Source organism: Chionomys nivalis, chromosome 15 (assembly GCF_950005125.1).
Source record: "Chionomys nivalis chromosome 15, mChiNiv1.1, whole genome shotgun sequence".
NCBI classification, from domain to species: domain Eukaryota; kingdom Metazoa; phylum Chordata; class Mammalia; order Rodentia; family Cricetidae; genus Chionomys; species Chionomys nivalis.
This window is the reverse complement of record NC_080100.1, coordinates 13,093,205-13,110,767: the sequence shown is the minus strand read 5'-3', so window position 1 is coordinate 13,110,767 and position 17,563 is coordinate 13,093,205. Positions and strand designations below refer to the sequence as shown.

The window sequence follows — 17,563 nt, the reverse complement described above, 5'->3', positions numbered from 1 at the left end:
CTGACAAGTGACGGGGAGGCGGTGAAGAAGAGTGATCACAGACATCCCCTTCTCAGGATGTTGATTCTTGCCTTGTTGTTAGTTTGATACAAATGCGGGCTACTCACCTGGCTCAATCTTATATTCATCATCTTTGGTTTAAAATTTCTACCTATATTTCTAAGCACTTAATGTAACTTCCAGAGATGAAAGCTCTTGTGTATAAGGGGTTGTAAAGATGCAATCTCTTCAGATTTTTTTTTCAGGTGCGATTATGATATCAACAGCAGGACAGTATGACTGCTATTCTGAGAATCCAACAATGGGAATATAATATTTGGAATTATCATAAATATTTCCATGGTGTTTCACCCTCCATGATTTTAGGAGAGTTATGTGAATATAAAATGTTGTTTAGCACATCAAATATATGTGTTTCAAAAAGGCAGTCAGTACGGCCTAAGCAAATATGAAGAGGGAAAATTATTTATTGGAATGTGAATGTTGCCTTGTACTCCTCCAAATGGAAAGGTGAAACTGGCATTAATGATCATTGGAAAATTATCAAACACATTTCTGGTCTTCTAATATATACATGCCTCTACTCTTTACTTCATAGACTACTTTGAATTGAAAATTAATTTTTTAATTTATAAAATGTGCTGAATTTAAATATTGTAAAACTGTTAGTGCAATATTCATTCACATAAATTCTTTAGGGTTACTTCTCCCTTTTATTTGATAAACAAAACTCTCAAGAAAATAGAATTTTCCCCATACAACATAATCTAATTGTGGTTTTCCCTTCCTCTACCTTTTCAAATGTTTTCGCATCTACTCTTATGTCTGGATCCAGACCCTGTGTTGTTCATTAGGAAAATAACAGACATTTAAGAAATGATAATTAAATAAATCAAGACAAGTCAATATGATTATGACTAAACAACCAAATAAGAAGAAGCCAAAAGGAAAAGCACATGAAGAGTATATAGATGTAGAAACCAACATACTTGCAGACTAAGGAATCTTCCATAAACAAGAAACTTGGGAGCTGTAATATATCAAGAAAGGACCTCTAACAAAGAAAAACAAACAAATAAAGGTTTAATATCATGACAAATACCTCCCAACGATGCTTCTGAGTTTGTTTTCTGTTGCCCATGTATTGTGGGACATGTGATTTACCCCATGGGTTTTGTTTCCCAAGTGAGACTCTGATGGTGAAAACTAATTCTTTGTTTGAAAAGAGTTGTCTATCCGAGACAGTTTCTGGATTAGGGATGTGGACATATCTCTGCTCTTCCTCTCATGGGAGAAGCAGGGACGCATGTGGTGCTGATCCCTGTAGGTCTTGTGTGTGCTGTCAATCTTGAGAGCATGTGGCCCAGAGGTTCCTTGATGTTATCACAAAGTAGGAATACTTTTAACTCTTATTTTTATTTCATATATGTTTGTATGACCAATTTTCTATGGATTTTTCAGCATGATCTGTTATTTGATGTAGTATCCTTACAGCCAAATGATAATTCATGAGCTATATTTCTTTAAATAAGAAACCTACCTATAGAACAATAACTTCATTAAAATGCAGAACCAACCAGCCAATGAGATTAGTTTTCAGATCCTGTAAGTCTACTTGGCAAGTCCATGTCTTAAATTGTTACAGTGCATTCACTGTTGTAGACACATTTAATGCACAACAGAAAGAAAATATAATGTCTACACATTAAGTTGCAAATCATAAATATGACATGATTATTTCAAATTATTATATTTCATATATTGTAAATAACTTAGAGGAAATAAAGCAATGTAATAATATGTTAGAAATAAAGATAAAATCTTCTCTTAGCTTACAGTTCTGCAAGCTGATGCCTGCTTTTCTGAGGGAAAGGGGATAGATATAGCTTAAAACTGATCATTGAGACCTCCTATTGTTCAGATATTTGATAGACAAAGTTCCCAAAGTACACGTGAAAACCAATGATATTTGCACAGTCACACAAAGTGTTTTATAATTGCTTACTCTGGGAAGCACATCATGTGATTAAATGTCTGTGAAACAATTTAAAGATGTGTGTAGATAGGCAATTACTCCCCCAACTGTTAAATCTTGCTCTATTTTACAAAGAGTGTTAAGAAAAGGGGGAAAAGAAGAAGTGAAAGTTTTGCTACTTTTAATAATCCACTTTGAAGTAATTTGATTTTAAAATATGAGATTATCATACTCTAGTCAATGAGCACATTGAATTGAATAAAAATGTTTTCTGAGGTGATTTCTATTCTGAGCACTTGATACCTCATAATGCAATCAATGTCAACTGAATTAATGACATCATTAGGTTGCCGCTGAATCATTTGATGATTTCCAATTTGATAGAATTTTTGTAGTTTTAACATACAAAATGCAATTGGAGAAAACAGTTTATGTTTAACATTCGTTGGCATATTAGGCTGATATATTTGCTTCATTTTAAAATTCTGTTTGAAAGCATAAAGGGAACACAAACCTTGAGGTAGAAAAATACATCAAAGAGACAAGGACCTGTGAGAATTTTCATATTTCCTTCATATTCAACAAGAAACCAGCAAACACATCGGAGGCCAATTGATGCACTGTGAGTGAATACAGCACACTAGCCTACAGAGGACAGCACACTGTGTTCTGTGCTCAGAGGACTCCAACAGTCTGAGAACAATCTTTGTAACCAGCTGTGAGACTGAGATACCAGCCAAATGAAGAGTCACCACAAAGGAGTCTGTGTGATGTTTCAACAAAGGGTATGTGTACACAGAACACAAGCAATAAGGGTGTTTTCATCTGGGCCATAACACCCAAGTTAAAGAAAAAAATGTAGGGAACCACTGGACTTTTAAATAGTCTATACTTATAAGTATTAGTAAGGAGTAGCTCTGTTTAGGAAGAGGATAATTAAATAGTTGTAAGAATTATATCGATCACAGCACATGGTATGTTAAATGCACCCTAGCTAGGCTTCTATTCACAGATCTTAGGGTAATAAACTGACTCATTATTCCAGCATCATGGCTTAGATGTTGGGATCACTTGCTGCTATCCAAGGACAGTAAGACCTCCTAGTCTAATGCTAGGTAGCTCACAATTTCCCTGTAACTCCAGCTCCATGGATGCTGTGCCCTCTCATGGCTTCAACATGTGCACCTGCGGCAAATACTCATGCAGACATAAAAATAAATAAGAACCCTAAAGACTAAGTCATTAACATTTACTGTCTTCAAAAATTATGTTCATTATTTAATAAATGGTGCTGGAATAACTCGATATCAACATGTAGAAGAATGAAAATAGATCCATATCTATCACTATGCACAAAACTATAGTCAAAATGGATCAAAGAACTTAACATAAGACTAGCCACACTGAACCTCATAGAAGAGAAAGTGGGAAGAACACAAGAACATATTGGCAAAGGAGACCATGCCTAAATATAACCCTAGAAGCACAGACACTGAGAAAATAATTAATAAATGGGACCTCTTGAAACTGAAAAGCTTCTGTAAAGCAAAGGACACAGTCAACAAGACAAAACGGCAGTCTGCAGGATGGTAAAAGATCTTTATTAATCCCACATCAGACAGAGATCTGATCTCCAAAATATACAAAGAACTCAAGAAATTGGTTTTCAAAAGAACAAATAATCCAATAAAAAATGGAATATAGACCGAAACAAAGAACTCTCAACAGAGAAATCTAAAATGACTGAAAGACACTTAAGGAAATGCTCAGCATTCTTAGTTGTCAGAGAAATGCAAATCAAAACAACTCTGAGATGCAATCTTCACCTGTAAGAATGGCCAATATTAAAAACAGTGATGAAAAACTAATGCTGGAGAGGATGTGGGGTAAATGGAACACTCATACATTGCTGATGGGAGTGCAAGCTGTTACAACCCCTTTGGATATCAGTATGGCGATTTTTCAGAAAATTATAAAACAACCTTCCTCAAGACCCAGCAATACCACTTTTGGGTATGTATGTGAAGGATGCTCAATCATACCACAAAAAGGTGTGCTCAACTTTGCTCATAGAAGCATTGTTTGTCATAGCCAGAACCTAGAAACAACCTAAATGCCTCTCGACCGAAGAATGGATAAGGAAAATGTGATACATTTATGCAATGGAGTACTACATAGCCTTAAATACGATATTTTGAAATTTGCAGGAAAATGAATGGATCTAGAAAACATCATATTGAGTGAGGTAATCTAGACCCCAAAAGACAATTATCATATGTACTCACTCATAAGTGGTTTTTAAACATAAAGCAAAGAAAACCAGCCTACAAACCATAATCTCAGAGAACCTAGACATCAATGAGGACCCTAAGGGAGACATGCATGGATCTAATCTACATAGAAAGTTGAAAAAGCAAGATCTCCTGAGTAAAGTGAGAGCATGGGGGCCATGGGAGAGGTTTGAAGGGAAGGGAAGAAAAAAGGAGGGGAGTGGAGAAAAGTATATAGCTGAATAAAATCAAAAAAAAAAAAAAAGAAAGAAAAGAAAAGGAGAAGGATGACAGGGAAAATCCATTAATATAAATGAAGATATAGAACATTTGTCAGAAAATAAATACAACAGAATAAGTGATAACTGTATACCTAACCCCTGGGAAAGACCACATATGTATATTGTCTCATTTACACACACTACACAGAAGCATGATTTTAACCTAAATTTGATATTAAAGAGGTGGTTTTCTGATGTGTCATTTCTTGGGGAAATGCATTTAAGTGCCTAAGCCTCTCCGACTTTTCTGAAAAGATTCAAATATCTGAAATTTTCATGCTGCTTAAGTCATGTTCTTTAGAAAGTTTAATTACTGTACTTTAGTGTATACTTGTCAGTCTCTTTCCTGTGTGCACATCATTCCTCAAGCTTTTTATATGGTCCCTTGAGTAGTTGAATATCTGCTATTCAATTTAATTTTGAACTTTAAATTTTAAGACTTTTAGTTGGTCTAGATAAGGAAAAATGACATACTCTACCCCCTACTTTCTTTCTTGATCTATCATGACAATCAAAACATTGCTGTCATCATAATACGTGTAGAGAAGCTAAAGGCTCAAATCTCTAAATTATAAAAGTAATTCTGCTTTCCTTTCTAGCTAATATTAAGTATTTTGGTAAATAGTAATTAAATATTTTGGTAAATAGTAATTGTTTACTCATTCAATGAGGGTTTTTTGTTTTTTGGTTTTTTTTTTTTTTTTTTTTTTTTGGAATGCCTCCTGTTTGGAAGATGCTGTAGAACACAAGCATTCCTAAATCTTTCTCTATCTTCAAACCTTTACTGACATTTAATTGTGATGTATTTTTAGTTCTGTTTCTAAACAAAGAAATTTTATTGCCGTTTTAAAAAATAACATGCACATTTTTGAACAAAATTGTAACAAAGTCTCTTATGAGTGCACTATAACTCGATGGAGAGTTTGTCATGTGCTATTCAGTCCTTTGATAGTGTCTATGAACTGATCAATATCACCTTGTATTAACCAAATAAACCCACAATATGTTTCTGCTTATGGTTGAGGAGAAAACATGCCAGGCAACAGAAGCAGAAAAGTTAAAATGTGGTTCCTTAACATCTTAATAGGTTTTTCCACATTGCCGAGTATGATGCATAGTCAAATAACTACATGACCAAGGGAACCCCCAGCTGCTAAAACAGGCAACTGATGATGAAAACAGAATTACAAGAATAAGAGGCAAAAATATTTCAAAAAGTTTGAATGAATGTAATACATAATTTTAAATGGTTTATGAAAACCACAAATTTTGGGTCTGGGAATATAGCTGAATGGTAGAATGCAAGGCCTTGTTTTTTACCTGCAGGACCACACACATTCATACACACACATACACACACACGCGCACACACACACACATACACACACACAAGATTTGAAAGATATTATATCTGAATAATTTTTAAAAATTATTAGATTGTAGTTACTTTTATCTTGTTTTATACATTACTTCCAATTCTTTTTTTTTTTTTTATTCTTTTTTAATTAAAATTTCCACCTGCTCCCCATTTCCCATTTCCCTCCCCTCCTCCCAAATATTGCCCTCCCCCCACTTCCCTCCCCCTATCCCCACTCCTCTTCTCCTCCCCCCACTCCATTCCCCCTCCCTCTCGATACTGAAGAGCAGTCCAAATTCCCTGCCCTGCGGGAAGACCAAGGTCCTTCTATCTACGTCCAGAAAGGTGAGCATCCAAACAGGCTAAGCTCCCACAAAGCCAGTTCATGTATTAGGATCGAAACCTAGTGCCATTGTCCTTGGCTTCTCATCAGTCTTCATTGACCGCCATGCTCAGAGAGTCCGGAATCAACCCATGCTTATTCAGTCCCAGACCAGCTGGCCTTGGTGGGCTCCCAATAAATCAGTTCCAGTGTCACAGTGGGTGGGTGCATCCCTCGTGGTCCTGATTTTTTGCTCATGTTCTCCCTCCTTCTGCTCCTCATTTGGACCTTAAGAGCTCAGACCGTTGCTCCAAATTGAGACTCTACCTCGATCCATCGCCAGATCAACCCACTGACTGGGAGAAGATCTTCACCAACCCTGCAACAGACAAAGGTCTGATCACCAAAATATATAAAGAACTCAAGAAACTAAACTTTAAAATGCTAATGAACCCAATAAAAAAATGGGGCACTGATCTGAACAGAGAATTCTCAACAGAAGAAATTCAAATGGCCAAAAGACACCTAAGGTCATGCTCAACCTCCTTAGCGATAAGGGAAATGCAAATTAAAACAACTTTGAGATACCATCTTACACCTGTCAGAATGGCTAAAATCAAGAACACCAATGATAGCCTTTGCTGGAGAGGTTGTGGAGAAAGAGGCACACTCATTCATTGCTGGTGGGAATGCAAACTTGTGCAACCACTTTGGAAATCAGTGTGGCGATTTCTCAGGAAATTTGGGATCAACCTACCCCAAGATCCAGTAATACCACTATTGGGAATATACCCAAGAGATGCCACATCAAATGACAAAAGTATCTGTTCAACTATGTTCATAGCAGCATTGTTTGTAATAGCCAAAACCTGGAAACAACCTAGATGCCCTTCAATGGAGGAATGGATGAAGAAAGTGTGGAATATATACATATTAGAGTACTACTCAGCAGTAAAAAACAATGACTTCTCGAATTTTGCGTGCAAATGGATGGAAATAGAAAACACTATCCTGAGTGAGGTATCCCAGACTCAAAAAGAGGAACATGGGATGTACTCACTCATAATCGGTTTCTAGCCATAAAATAAATGACATTAAGCATATAATGTGTGATCCTATAGAAGCTAAATAAGAAAGTGAACCCAAAGAAAATCATATAGTCATCCGCATGGAGAGGGGGAAGTATACAAGATTCCAGGGCAAAAACTGGGAACTTGCGGGTGAGGTGGCATGGGGCAAAGGGGAAATGGGATGAGAAATATGAGAAGGGGAGGATGGGAGGAGCTCGGAGGATTGGGATGGTTGGGATATAGGAAGGATGGATACGGGAGCAGCGAAGTATATATCCTATCTAAGGGAGCCATCTTAGGGTTGGCAAGAGACTTGACACTTGAGGGGTTCGCAGGTGTCCAGGAATATGTCCCCAGCTGGTACCTTGGGCAACTAAGGAGAGGGAACCTGAAATGACCCTATCCTATACTGATGAATATCTTGCATATCACATTACTTCCAATTCTTATGAACTAATTTTAGTTTGCCTTATCTTTCCTAATGATGCAAGAGCTCAAACCCATGCTATCCAGTGCTCTCTCATACTTGTCAATTTGAGGTATACTCCAACACAATGGTCTCAGTATCAATATACTTTCTTTACATTACACAATGCTCTGAATGCTAGTGTGGTATATAGAGATTCTTATCGTGGTCCATATATTTTTGAAAGGAGTTTTAGAATTTGAGAAATAACTTGTCCCATGACTTTATCATGAACACACAAAAAGAAGCGAAAAACAGAATTCTTAAATTGCAGTCTTTAGTGAATAAAGAAGAAGATGTGATAGTTGGAGATTCTGTTAAATCTCAAATGGTATGACGTATAAACGTGAAAATATACGTGACGGGACATTGTGGTGTTCCTTCTGGTCGACAGTGGAAAGTGTAATAACAGTTCTAAGTCATAACCATCCATATGGTAAAGCATCCTGGATTTCTGGCTACTGTCTGTTTGCATTTGATATTATCTCATTAGATATCTCCCTTTAGAAATATTTGTGAAGGGAAAGTTTGGAAAAGATGAGGCCAAAACACTGTCTTGGTAAGACCTTAGTCAAGGAACCTCGAGGGATGGCACTTGATCAGTAGAACGATATTTATAGGTACTTTGGAATCTCAAGAATGAATAGTACAAAAATAAACATGAAAGGTGCTAAATCAACAAAACATAGTGTGACTTTTAGGTTTATATTAATAGAAAACAAAAGTCATTGAAACCAAAATCAATGGCTCATTTACTTTTCCCTCAGCCATTTATGCTGTGCTAATTTTCTTTCTATTTCAGGCTTTGTTTCATAGTCCTTTGCAGTTATTTATTTTCTTGTTTTCTAATACAGATCATTCATAAAACCTTAAATAATTCTTTGCAAAGAATTCTTGGGTATGCGCAGGGAATCAGGACCTGCAGGCATTTCTGGTATATTGCTTCATTCGTTCAGTGTTGTTGTGCTTGATGTATAGGGCTGCTGGAAATGCGTGATTCCGTTCCTGTCAATTCTGTATAGAAAAGGACACAATGGCTAGTGTGAGAGGGTCACCATTCCTTGGAATGTGAATGAGGGGGAGATCAGTCACTCTCACTCTGCAGTATTTAGGGATACCTCACAAAATACAAACCTTACAGGTGCAAAATCAAAGTGGAAAAAAAAAGAAAATGTACATTCAATTTATATGCTACATTAGATCAGACAAAACAGTTGTAATACAAAGCAACCATATGGAATTATTTTCATAAACTATTGCCTCTTCTTGCCAGATATATTGTAGCATACAGAATTGCAAACTTGGCCATACAAACAGCAAATAAACAGGTGCCAGAAATGATATATGAAAACATTTAAATAGGTACCATCATTTTTAAATCACCCTTACATTTAAATTAGTATATATATTTTTCTTTTTAGTTACATTAATCTTTATTACTGGAATATCCTGTATGTCTTTCCAAATGTCTAAAAACAAACTATAAAAGGCTATGGATCCTCCAAATTTAGTTGAGGGAAATTAAGCATAGTGACTTCTTGCATATTCTGAATTGACTTGCCTTCCTAGAGATGGTTAAGCTAATTTATAAGTTCAGTACTAATATTAATAAATAAATATATATGTTTAATTTGGTGAAAATGAACAATTTTGCTTCATATTTAGTAAGATCAGACAGACCAATTTTTTATCTCATGCACTTTTCTTAAAAATCTAACTTTTGTAGCCTTTATACATATAATTCAAAAGATGAAGTTTCAATCAAGAGCAATTTTGATCATTTATTGTCCATAATTGGCATATTCTTCGGTGTTACAGGAGTGAGAGCCGCTTCCTCTTTCTCTTTGAAATTGTAATGATTATCTTTATTTTTCATTCCAGGACCTTTCTAGAGAGTGCCCTGGGTTCAAATACTCTTCATTCTTTTTCACGGGTACCCCTCAAGTACATTGAGGTCAATGTAGTCAGGAGCTAGCGTTCTTCAGTGATCTTCAGCTGGTACTCCTCATTCTCTCAAGAGACTCCCCACTGCTGTGGGCCCTTAAGCTTGTCCTGGAGTGCCATTAGTATCATGGCCCTTTTCACAGTCCACTTATAATCAGACATCTTGCCCTGTCTACTTGTCCTTACAGATGCACTTCAAAATACCCCATGTAACATTTCTTTCACCTCATATTCACTGTTAAACTTTATGTCAGGCTGCAACATTTCCCGTCATTATGCCCATGCCATCCATTCATCCCACAGCCTGCTCTGACTGGATCATACTTGACTTCGCAGCAGCATTTGACACACTTGAACAGTTGCTATTCTCTGCAAACTTCTTTGCTTCCAGCATGCCACACCTCCATGCTTTTCATCTTTTGTCCCTGTTCTTTGGTGTGCATTTTTGTCTCTTCTGGGCGAGGATGCAATATTTGAACATCTTTATATACTTCTTCCTTTGTGAATGTCATCAGGTTAAAGGGTTTAAATCTTATATTTATGATAGGTTTAAAGTGTGGTTTAACTGATCCTCTGGTATACTATGAGCTCTCAGAATATCTCTTGGGAATTACTAAGATGTCTGCTACAGAATATGTTCAAACCCAGTTTTGCAGCATCACACAAACACACATACACACATACATGCACGGACAATGCAACCCACAAGCACTGGTATATAAAATGTCCCCACAAATAACACGTACAATCTGCTCTAAGGTAAAATATTTTAAATCATCCTTTATCCCATTCCTTTCCTTTTATGCCATTCAGCTCTTCCATCAGCAAAGGTTCAACACCTGATACTGCCCTGCAGTCTATTTTACTTACCTTCATTGTAATCATCTGTGAACTTGTTTCCTGATTTCTGACTTGTCCTACACTATCTATTCCCTGTACAACACCCAAATCCATTTTGCTAAAATATAAGATGATGTTGTTTCCTTGAATAAAGAATGTTGATGACTTTTCATCTTATTTGCAGGCAAATTCAAAAGCCTTGAAGTTTGCAGGCCCTTATATCCAGAGCTAATTCAGTATCTTCACTCTGATTTATCGTATCTCAGCATTTCATTTAGGTTTTAGGTGAGATGACATCATTGGTTTTTTTTTTTTTTTTTTTTTCTCTCTCTGTTTGAGAAATACCACTTGAAAGGGTTTGGTTAATGAATGAGTTCTTTCATCTAAAGCTCTTTTTTCCCATCTTTCTAACATATTAATCATGGGCAATAAGATGGAATCCTACCTAACAAGCAGACATTCATGTGCATATATTTAATTGTACGCATATACATATTTTAGTGATAAACTTTCTGCAGCACAAAGTATGCCAATAATTCTAAAACACGAAGCTGTTTGATTTTGTCAACATACTTGTGTTGATTTTTGTCATGGTTTAGCATTCATATCTAATACTTTTTCTGCATATATTACTGATAGTCTCATGATTTAAATAAATTGTGATTATTATCTGACAAAAGCACATCATTCTCCTTTGGCTGTGATTATTTTGGTTTACATTAATGTATGTGGAGATAATTAATGTTTAAATGGCCACCAGCCACTCATTACTAATATGAACTAGTGTTTTGGAATGTTAAAGATACCCTTATTTTTAATATTATCTCTTCATTCTATATTTCTTTTAATGAAATGGCTACAAGTTTGAGTTTTCAGCTCTACTTAATGGTATATCACTTTCTTGAATTTAGATAATCAGATTTGTATATTTAGTTCTGGTTTAGTGTTGTTTTATTATGCCAGTGGAGAAAATACTCCAAGTTATCTCATGGAGATTATTGAATATGAAGTTGAGAATAGTTGAATGATAGCATTACACCTTGTGGCAAGTCTAACATACAGTCAGAGATCTGCACAAATATCATTGAGAGCACAGATGATGTAAAATCACAGTAATGCATTAGTTCAAGACAAAAATCACACATAAGTTTTTAAGACATAATAATTTCCTATATGTTCTTATAATTTGCCTGTAAACAGTGCCTAAGTTCCTGCAGGTTTTAGAAGCATAACATGTAAGTCAACAGATAAGTGCACCACTCTAAACATGCTGCCTCTTAACCGTCCTGACAACTGTGCACAAAGCCAATGCTTTTATTTCTCCTTAGTATTTGATACCACTCCATTTCTTTTGTACAATGTCCTTAATTATCTTTCTTAATGTTTTCCCCTATCATGAGTGTAAGCTTCCTGTGAAGAGCGCTGTTTGTAAGACTCAAGTAGAGCATGGAGTGTCTATTGAGTGCTATAATCAATAAAGTGTTGGACCAAAGGATTACAAGACTACTTTGAACCACTGTACTCTTAAGAGTGTTTAGTCTTAGAGTACACACAAACAAATGTCATTTTCCATTGCCATCTTTTCTCAGGCAGTTTTCTTTTCCAAATCTGGATTGTTTACATAGTATTATCTTTCTTTGAGTACCTCTTCTCTCTGTTTTGAAAAGTATCCCTTCTTTTTTGTAAGATTGTAATATGTAATTACATCATTTTCCTTTTCCCTTATCTCACTCCAAATTTTTCATACATGCTTTTTGTTTTTCCTTCAAACTAATAGGTACTTTTCTATCATTAATTGTTGTTACGCACATCTGTGCACACATGTGTATAGGATGTAATTACAATGTAAAAATAAAATAAATAAAAGCACATATATCTCATTAATATGCAAAAATAAACTAAGGTGATTTGACAGTAGTTTCTAAGTATATATCTGAGATAACTCACCTTGATTTGTTTAGAAAATCTATCAGACTGCAGGATACGTGAATGAGTTTTATATCACCAGGTATTATAATTATGCATTTTAACATCAGAAGTTAAAATACTGTCTTTATATCTCATCAGCATGCAGCAAATAAAAGGAAACAAACATGCATTGAGGCCCTAAAACACAATATGGTTCAGTACTTCATATTTGGTTATGAGTACAGATAATCTTCAGTGATTTCCAATGAATAGGAAGCTTTGAGGTGGAGACTGAGGCCAAATGTTAAATTTATCCATTTATTTGTGAAATTAGTATGAGAGCTAACATGACTTTTAATCAAACGTATCTATCTTTGGACAATTTTCTCATTTTCAGGTTTGGCACTCCCTTTATTTTAAAACAGGTGGTAATTTGAGTCCTTACTGTTCTGGGATATAAAAGTAATTTTTTTTCAAAATTACCATGAACAATTCTGTCACCATCACTCCCAAACTGAAGGTTGAGTCCTGTCATCCTGCTTTCAGAAAGCAATGTTCAATTTCTTTTCTACTGACTATATCATTGTCAATACATCTTTGCTCAATGAATAATAGCTTTAAGTGAAAATATGGTTTCCTTTTAAGTATACAATGTCAATGTCTTATGTGATATTTTTTGTTTTTTCTATGTTAATTAAAGTGATAATACAACAGAAAAATAGCAAGCCAAAGTACTACTTATTATCCTCTGGGAACTTTGGTTTTACCAAATTTACCAAATGGTTCTACCATTTATCAATTTGTTCTCTACATCCTATGAATGTTAATTACTATATGATTCAATTTCCTACTTTTATAATTTAGATATTTGATGAAGCACTGTTCTTTGTAAGAGAAATGCAAGGGGATTTTGCATATGCATGAATTAGGTATATCATTTACTATTGTGGTGTCAGATTTATTTTGATAGTGATCATTTTCGTCTCTGTTTACCTTCAGAAAAGCCTCTATCAAATGTCCTTAATTATTTGTTTGATATATTTGAAATTGTGGTTTCTATCATTTTTCCTGGTCCTAAGGTTTTCCAATATAAGTCACTATATTTTCAATCAATTAGGTTGCAAAAAACAAATTAGACAAAAAGCAGAAAGAATTATAATAATATCTTATATTGCAAAGCGTGGATAGATTCAATAATTCTTTCTACTATTATAATTTATCTTCTTTTTACTTTTAACCTGGCTATAAAAATTAATTCTCTCATATAAAAGATATTGTATATAAATGTTTAGTAATTCTAGAACCAGGGAGTCTAATTAGAAGTTGGGAAACTTCTAATCAGATGCAATGAAAACTATTTTAATGTCAATTATATAGATATTGCTGGTATTTGTCAGAAAGGTCAGATATGCTAATGAGGATGATTTTATAAATGTCTGTAACATCAGTGAAATCAGTCAATTGGTAAATATGGCTGCCACCAATCCTAATGGCCTGATTTTATTCTCCATTTCCAACATAGTAGGAAGAGGGAATACATATTCATATGTTGTCCTGTGACATCAATGTGTGTGTCTAGTGAAGACTGCTTTGGAGAGCCACCTAACCCAGGAAGCACATGATGAATGATTTCTTATTTTGAGAAAAATGACTGCTTTAAAATATGTGTATACAAACAAATGTGTAAATGACTCAGTTTTTCAATATTAGTAACATATTTTTTCTAAAAAAATGCTCTCATTTAAAATTGTGCTATTTCAAAGTCAATATTGAGAACACTGTTCATGTTTCTCAAAAATATTACTTGTTCAATGTAAAACTTGTACTGATTGATTTTTAAACTTACATTCCAGGAGTCATTAGAACAGCTTTACACAACATGGATAGAGAAGCCAGAGAGCATTACTCAGTGGTCATTCAAGCCAAAGACATGGCTGGGCAAGTTGGCGGACTCTCAGGATCCACAACTGTCAATATAACCTTGACTGATGTCAACGACAACCCACCACGGTTCCCACAGAGTACGTACCTTTTCCCTATATCTTTTATTGAGCAATTATTATTCATTTATGCAAAACAAATGAAATGATTGAGTATAGAATATACTGTTTTATGAAGTGAGAATATTAAAATATTCCCATGTCTGTTGCTTGTCTTTGTGCTTGTGTCTTTTCATTAGTGATGTGCAAATATATCACTTGACCTAAGGCCTTGAAATTCTGAGACACATCTAGTATAGTGTTAAAGGCATAAGTCTTAGTAAAAATTATGTGGTCTTAAAAGTAATGATATCTTACTTATTACCAAGGAGGTATGTTTTAGCATTGTCTTTGGTTTAATAATATATTGAATGTTTAGGTTAGCATAGAGTACTTTAGATATTCTAAAAATAAAAATGCAATGGCAGATTTTTAAAGTGATAGACATATTAATTCTCTTACTTGAATATTATACAAGGTGTAAATGTATTGAAACCTCATATTGCACTGATAAGTATAAACATCATGTCAGTTAAGACAATTAAATTTTAAGTAATGGGAGATCATGGCAGAGTAACTGAATATAATTTTTTCAGCTTGTAACATGAAAGTTTCTGTACTTTGTATTACCATTAGAGCACCTTTATAGGAATATATTTATTAGTTTTCTGAGAATTTCACTTACTGTATTTTAAACATACCCAGTCCCATTTTTCCTACTATCACCCTACCCATCATCTCATACATTTCAGTATCTTTTTGTCAAAAATATTTTAACATTGAAGTTCTAAATAGCCCCTAAACTCAGGGTATACATGATAGGGGCTGAATGAAGATCTACTTAAAGTAAAATTGCATTTTTCTATCCTTATTTCTATCTCTAAAAACTACTGCATTTATAAGTCAGTTAAGATTTTAAAAGATGTTTAAATAATAATGAAATTTTGTCACATGTGGATAATATGGTTTATATAGATGAATCTAGATAGGAGACACATGCAGTTGTAATTTAATTATTTTGTTAGATAACAATGTTGGTGTGAGAACATTAGTTTATAAAAAAGGGGTAATTTCTCTCTCTGACAAGGAAGCATTAGATTTTTACTCTAACTGAGTGTACTGTGGCTTTCTTCCACTTCCAGCATTTTGAACAGATAGAAACGATTGAGACCCCGTCAAACTCAGAAATGTACTTAGAGGTTTCAGATGAAAGAAGTATGTAACCAGAATCTTTTATTCTGTCTTGTCAAAAAAATGGTTTTGATTTTGATTAAAACTGAAGGTTAAGTTGAATAACTCTGTTGATATATAGATACATAATTATCAAATAGCTATTTACATAGTGGGATATCATGATAGGCTACTTGAGAAAAAGGATCAATAATAAAGCTACATTTTCACAGAGCACCAGGTTGTTCAGGAATCTCTCAGTAATTGAAAGTGTATGCAGATCCTTACCTCATTGTGAGATAGATCCAACATGTAAGAGCTTTCCATTTCTTTAGTCTATATGCTTGCAATTTTCATCTTTCTTTACAGAACTCAAAATATTTCCTAACAGACCATTGCAATTGACTTTAGTGTCAATGCTTTCTTCACATCACTCTAAATTAGGACCTCAAGTAATTTCTTTTTCCATTAATCTAATATGTATGGCAAGAAAATAAAATTTTTGTAATCATTCCATCTTAGAGTAAATAAACCCTGTCTTTATTTGAAACATCGGATTGCAATATTATCCTATACACATTTTTCTTTTAACTTAGATTTAACAGAATTCTCTTTTATAATGTATTCTCTTCTATTTTATGTAGTTAAGTTGTGATGCACATAGGCACTTCCCCACGTAATCCCTTTTTGAAGTTCTGTATTGACCAGTGAGAAAATGCTGTCACAATCTATTCAAGTTTCTTACTTATGTGCCAGTCGTTATAATACTGTGCCTGTTGCATGTACATCATTAGTCTATTGCCCTTTATTTTGTAGATATATTTTTTATCAGTGTTATTTAAGCTGGATATTTTATGCTATCTGTATTCTCAATAGATAAATCTACCTCTCTGCTTTTTCAATTCCCAAGTGAACTTAGCAGCCACATCAACTAAGCACAAATTTCAGTAATGGAATTTCAGTAATACTCTGCTGTGTTCATACTTTCATACTTGGTTCAAGATAAAGATCTCCTCCCTTTTATTTAAATGTAACGAGCAGACTTAATTTATAACCTTTTCCTAATACTTCCAATTTAAAAGTCATTGTATTGAACTTTTTTTCTTCTTTCTAGTTCTTGACAACATAAAAGCAATTAGAGTTATCACTGCCTGGGGAAGGGATATATATATATATATATATATATATATATATATATATATATATATTAAAGTGGTCAAGGGCTGGTGAGCTAAATACCTTTTCATTACCCATCAGGATTGTATTTCTGAAGTGTGCTTTAGAAAAGTATTACCAGTTCACAGTGCAGTCAAAGAAATCATGAGAAAAGATCTCATATGGTGCATGAAATTATAGCCCATTCAGAAACAAAAATGGGGAATAATGAGGTTGGTTTGGCTATCGTGCTAAAATTCTGGAAGCATGGAAGACATCAAAGAAAAATGTGCTGATATGGTACAATATAACAAATGAATTCCAAAATGGGACAGAATTTTGTTAACGTGCTATATAGCTAACGCTGAAAGCCCATGTAGTTGCCTCACAGCATGTCTCAGAGGCCTAAGCTTCATTCACAACAAAACTAAGATTTTCGTACAAGTAGTTATGTTACTTTCACTTTAGGAATCTAATTCTTATCATCTGAATCCCTTGTTTTTGTAGCTTTTATCCTTAATTTTATTGATTTTTATTGAGCTGTACATTTTTCTCTGCTCCCCTCCTTGCCTCTTCCCTCCCCTTCAACACTCTCCCATGGTCCCCATGCTCCCAATTTACTCAGGAGATCCTGTCTTTTTCTACTTTCCATGTAGATTATATCCATGTATGTTTCTCTTAGAGTACTCATTGTCGACTAGGTTCTCTAGGATTGTGAATCGTGGACTGCTTTTCTTTGCTTTATGTTTACAACCTAAATGCCCCTTGACTGCAGAGTGGATAAGGAAAATGTGGTACGTTTATCCTATGGAGTACTACACTGTAG

The 17,563-nt window shown here is 34.5% G+C and overlaps 1 protein-coding gene across 9 annotated transcripts in view; it reads left to right on the top strand.

Annotated features, from left to right (window-relative positions):
* Window positions 1–17,563, top strand: part of Cdh18 (cadherin 18) — a 736,062-nt gene that overhangs the window by 638,496 nt on the left and 80,003 nt on the right. For all 9 annotated transcript variants that reach the window (XM_057789878.1, XM_057789874.1, XM_057789879.1 and 6 more), the window contains one exon: window positions 14,287–14,454. In XM_057789878.1, the coding sequence (XP_057645861.1) occupies window positions 14,287–14,454 (168 nt within the window). The remainder of the gene's footprint in view (window positions 1–14,286; window positions 14,455–17,563) is intronic.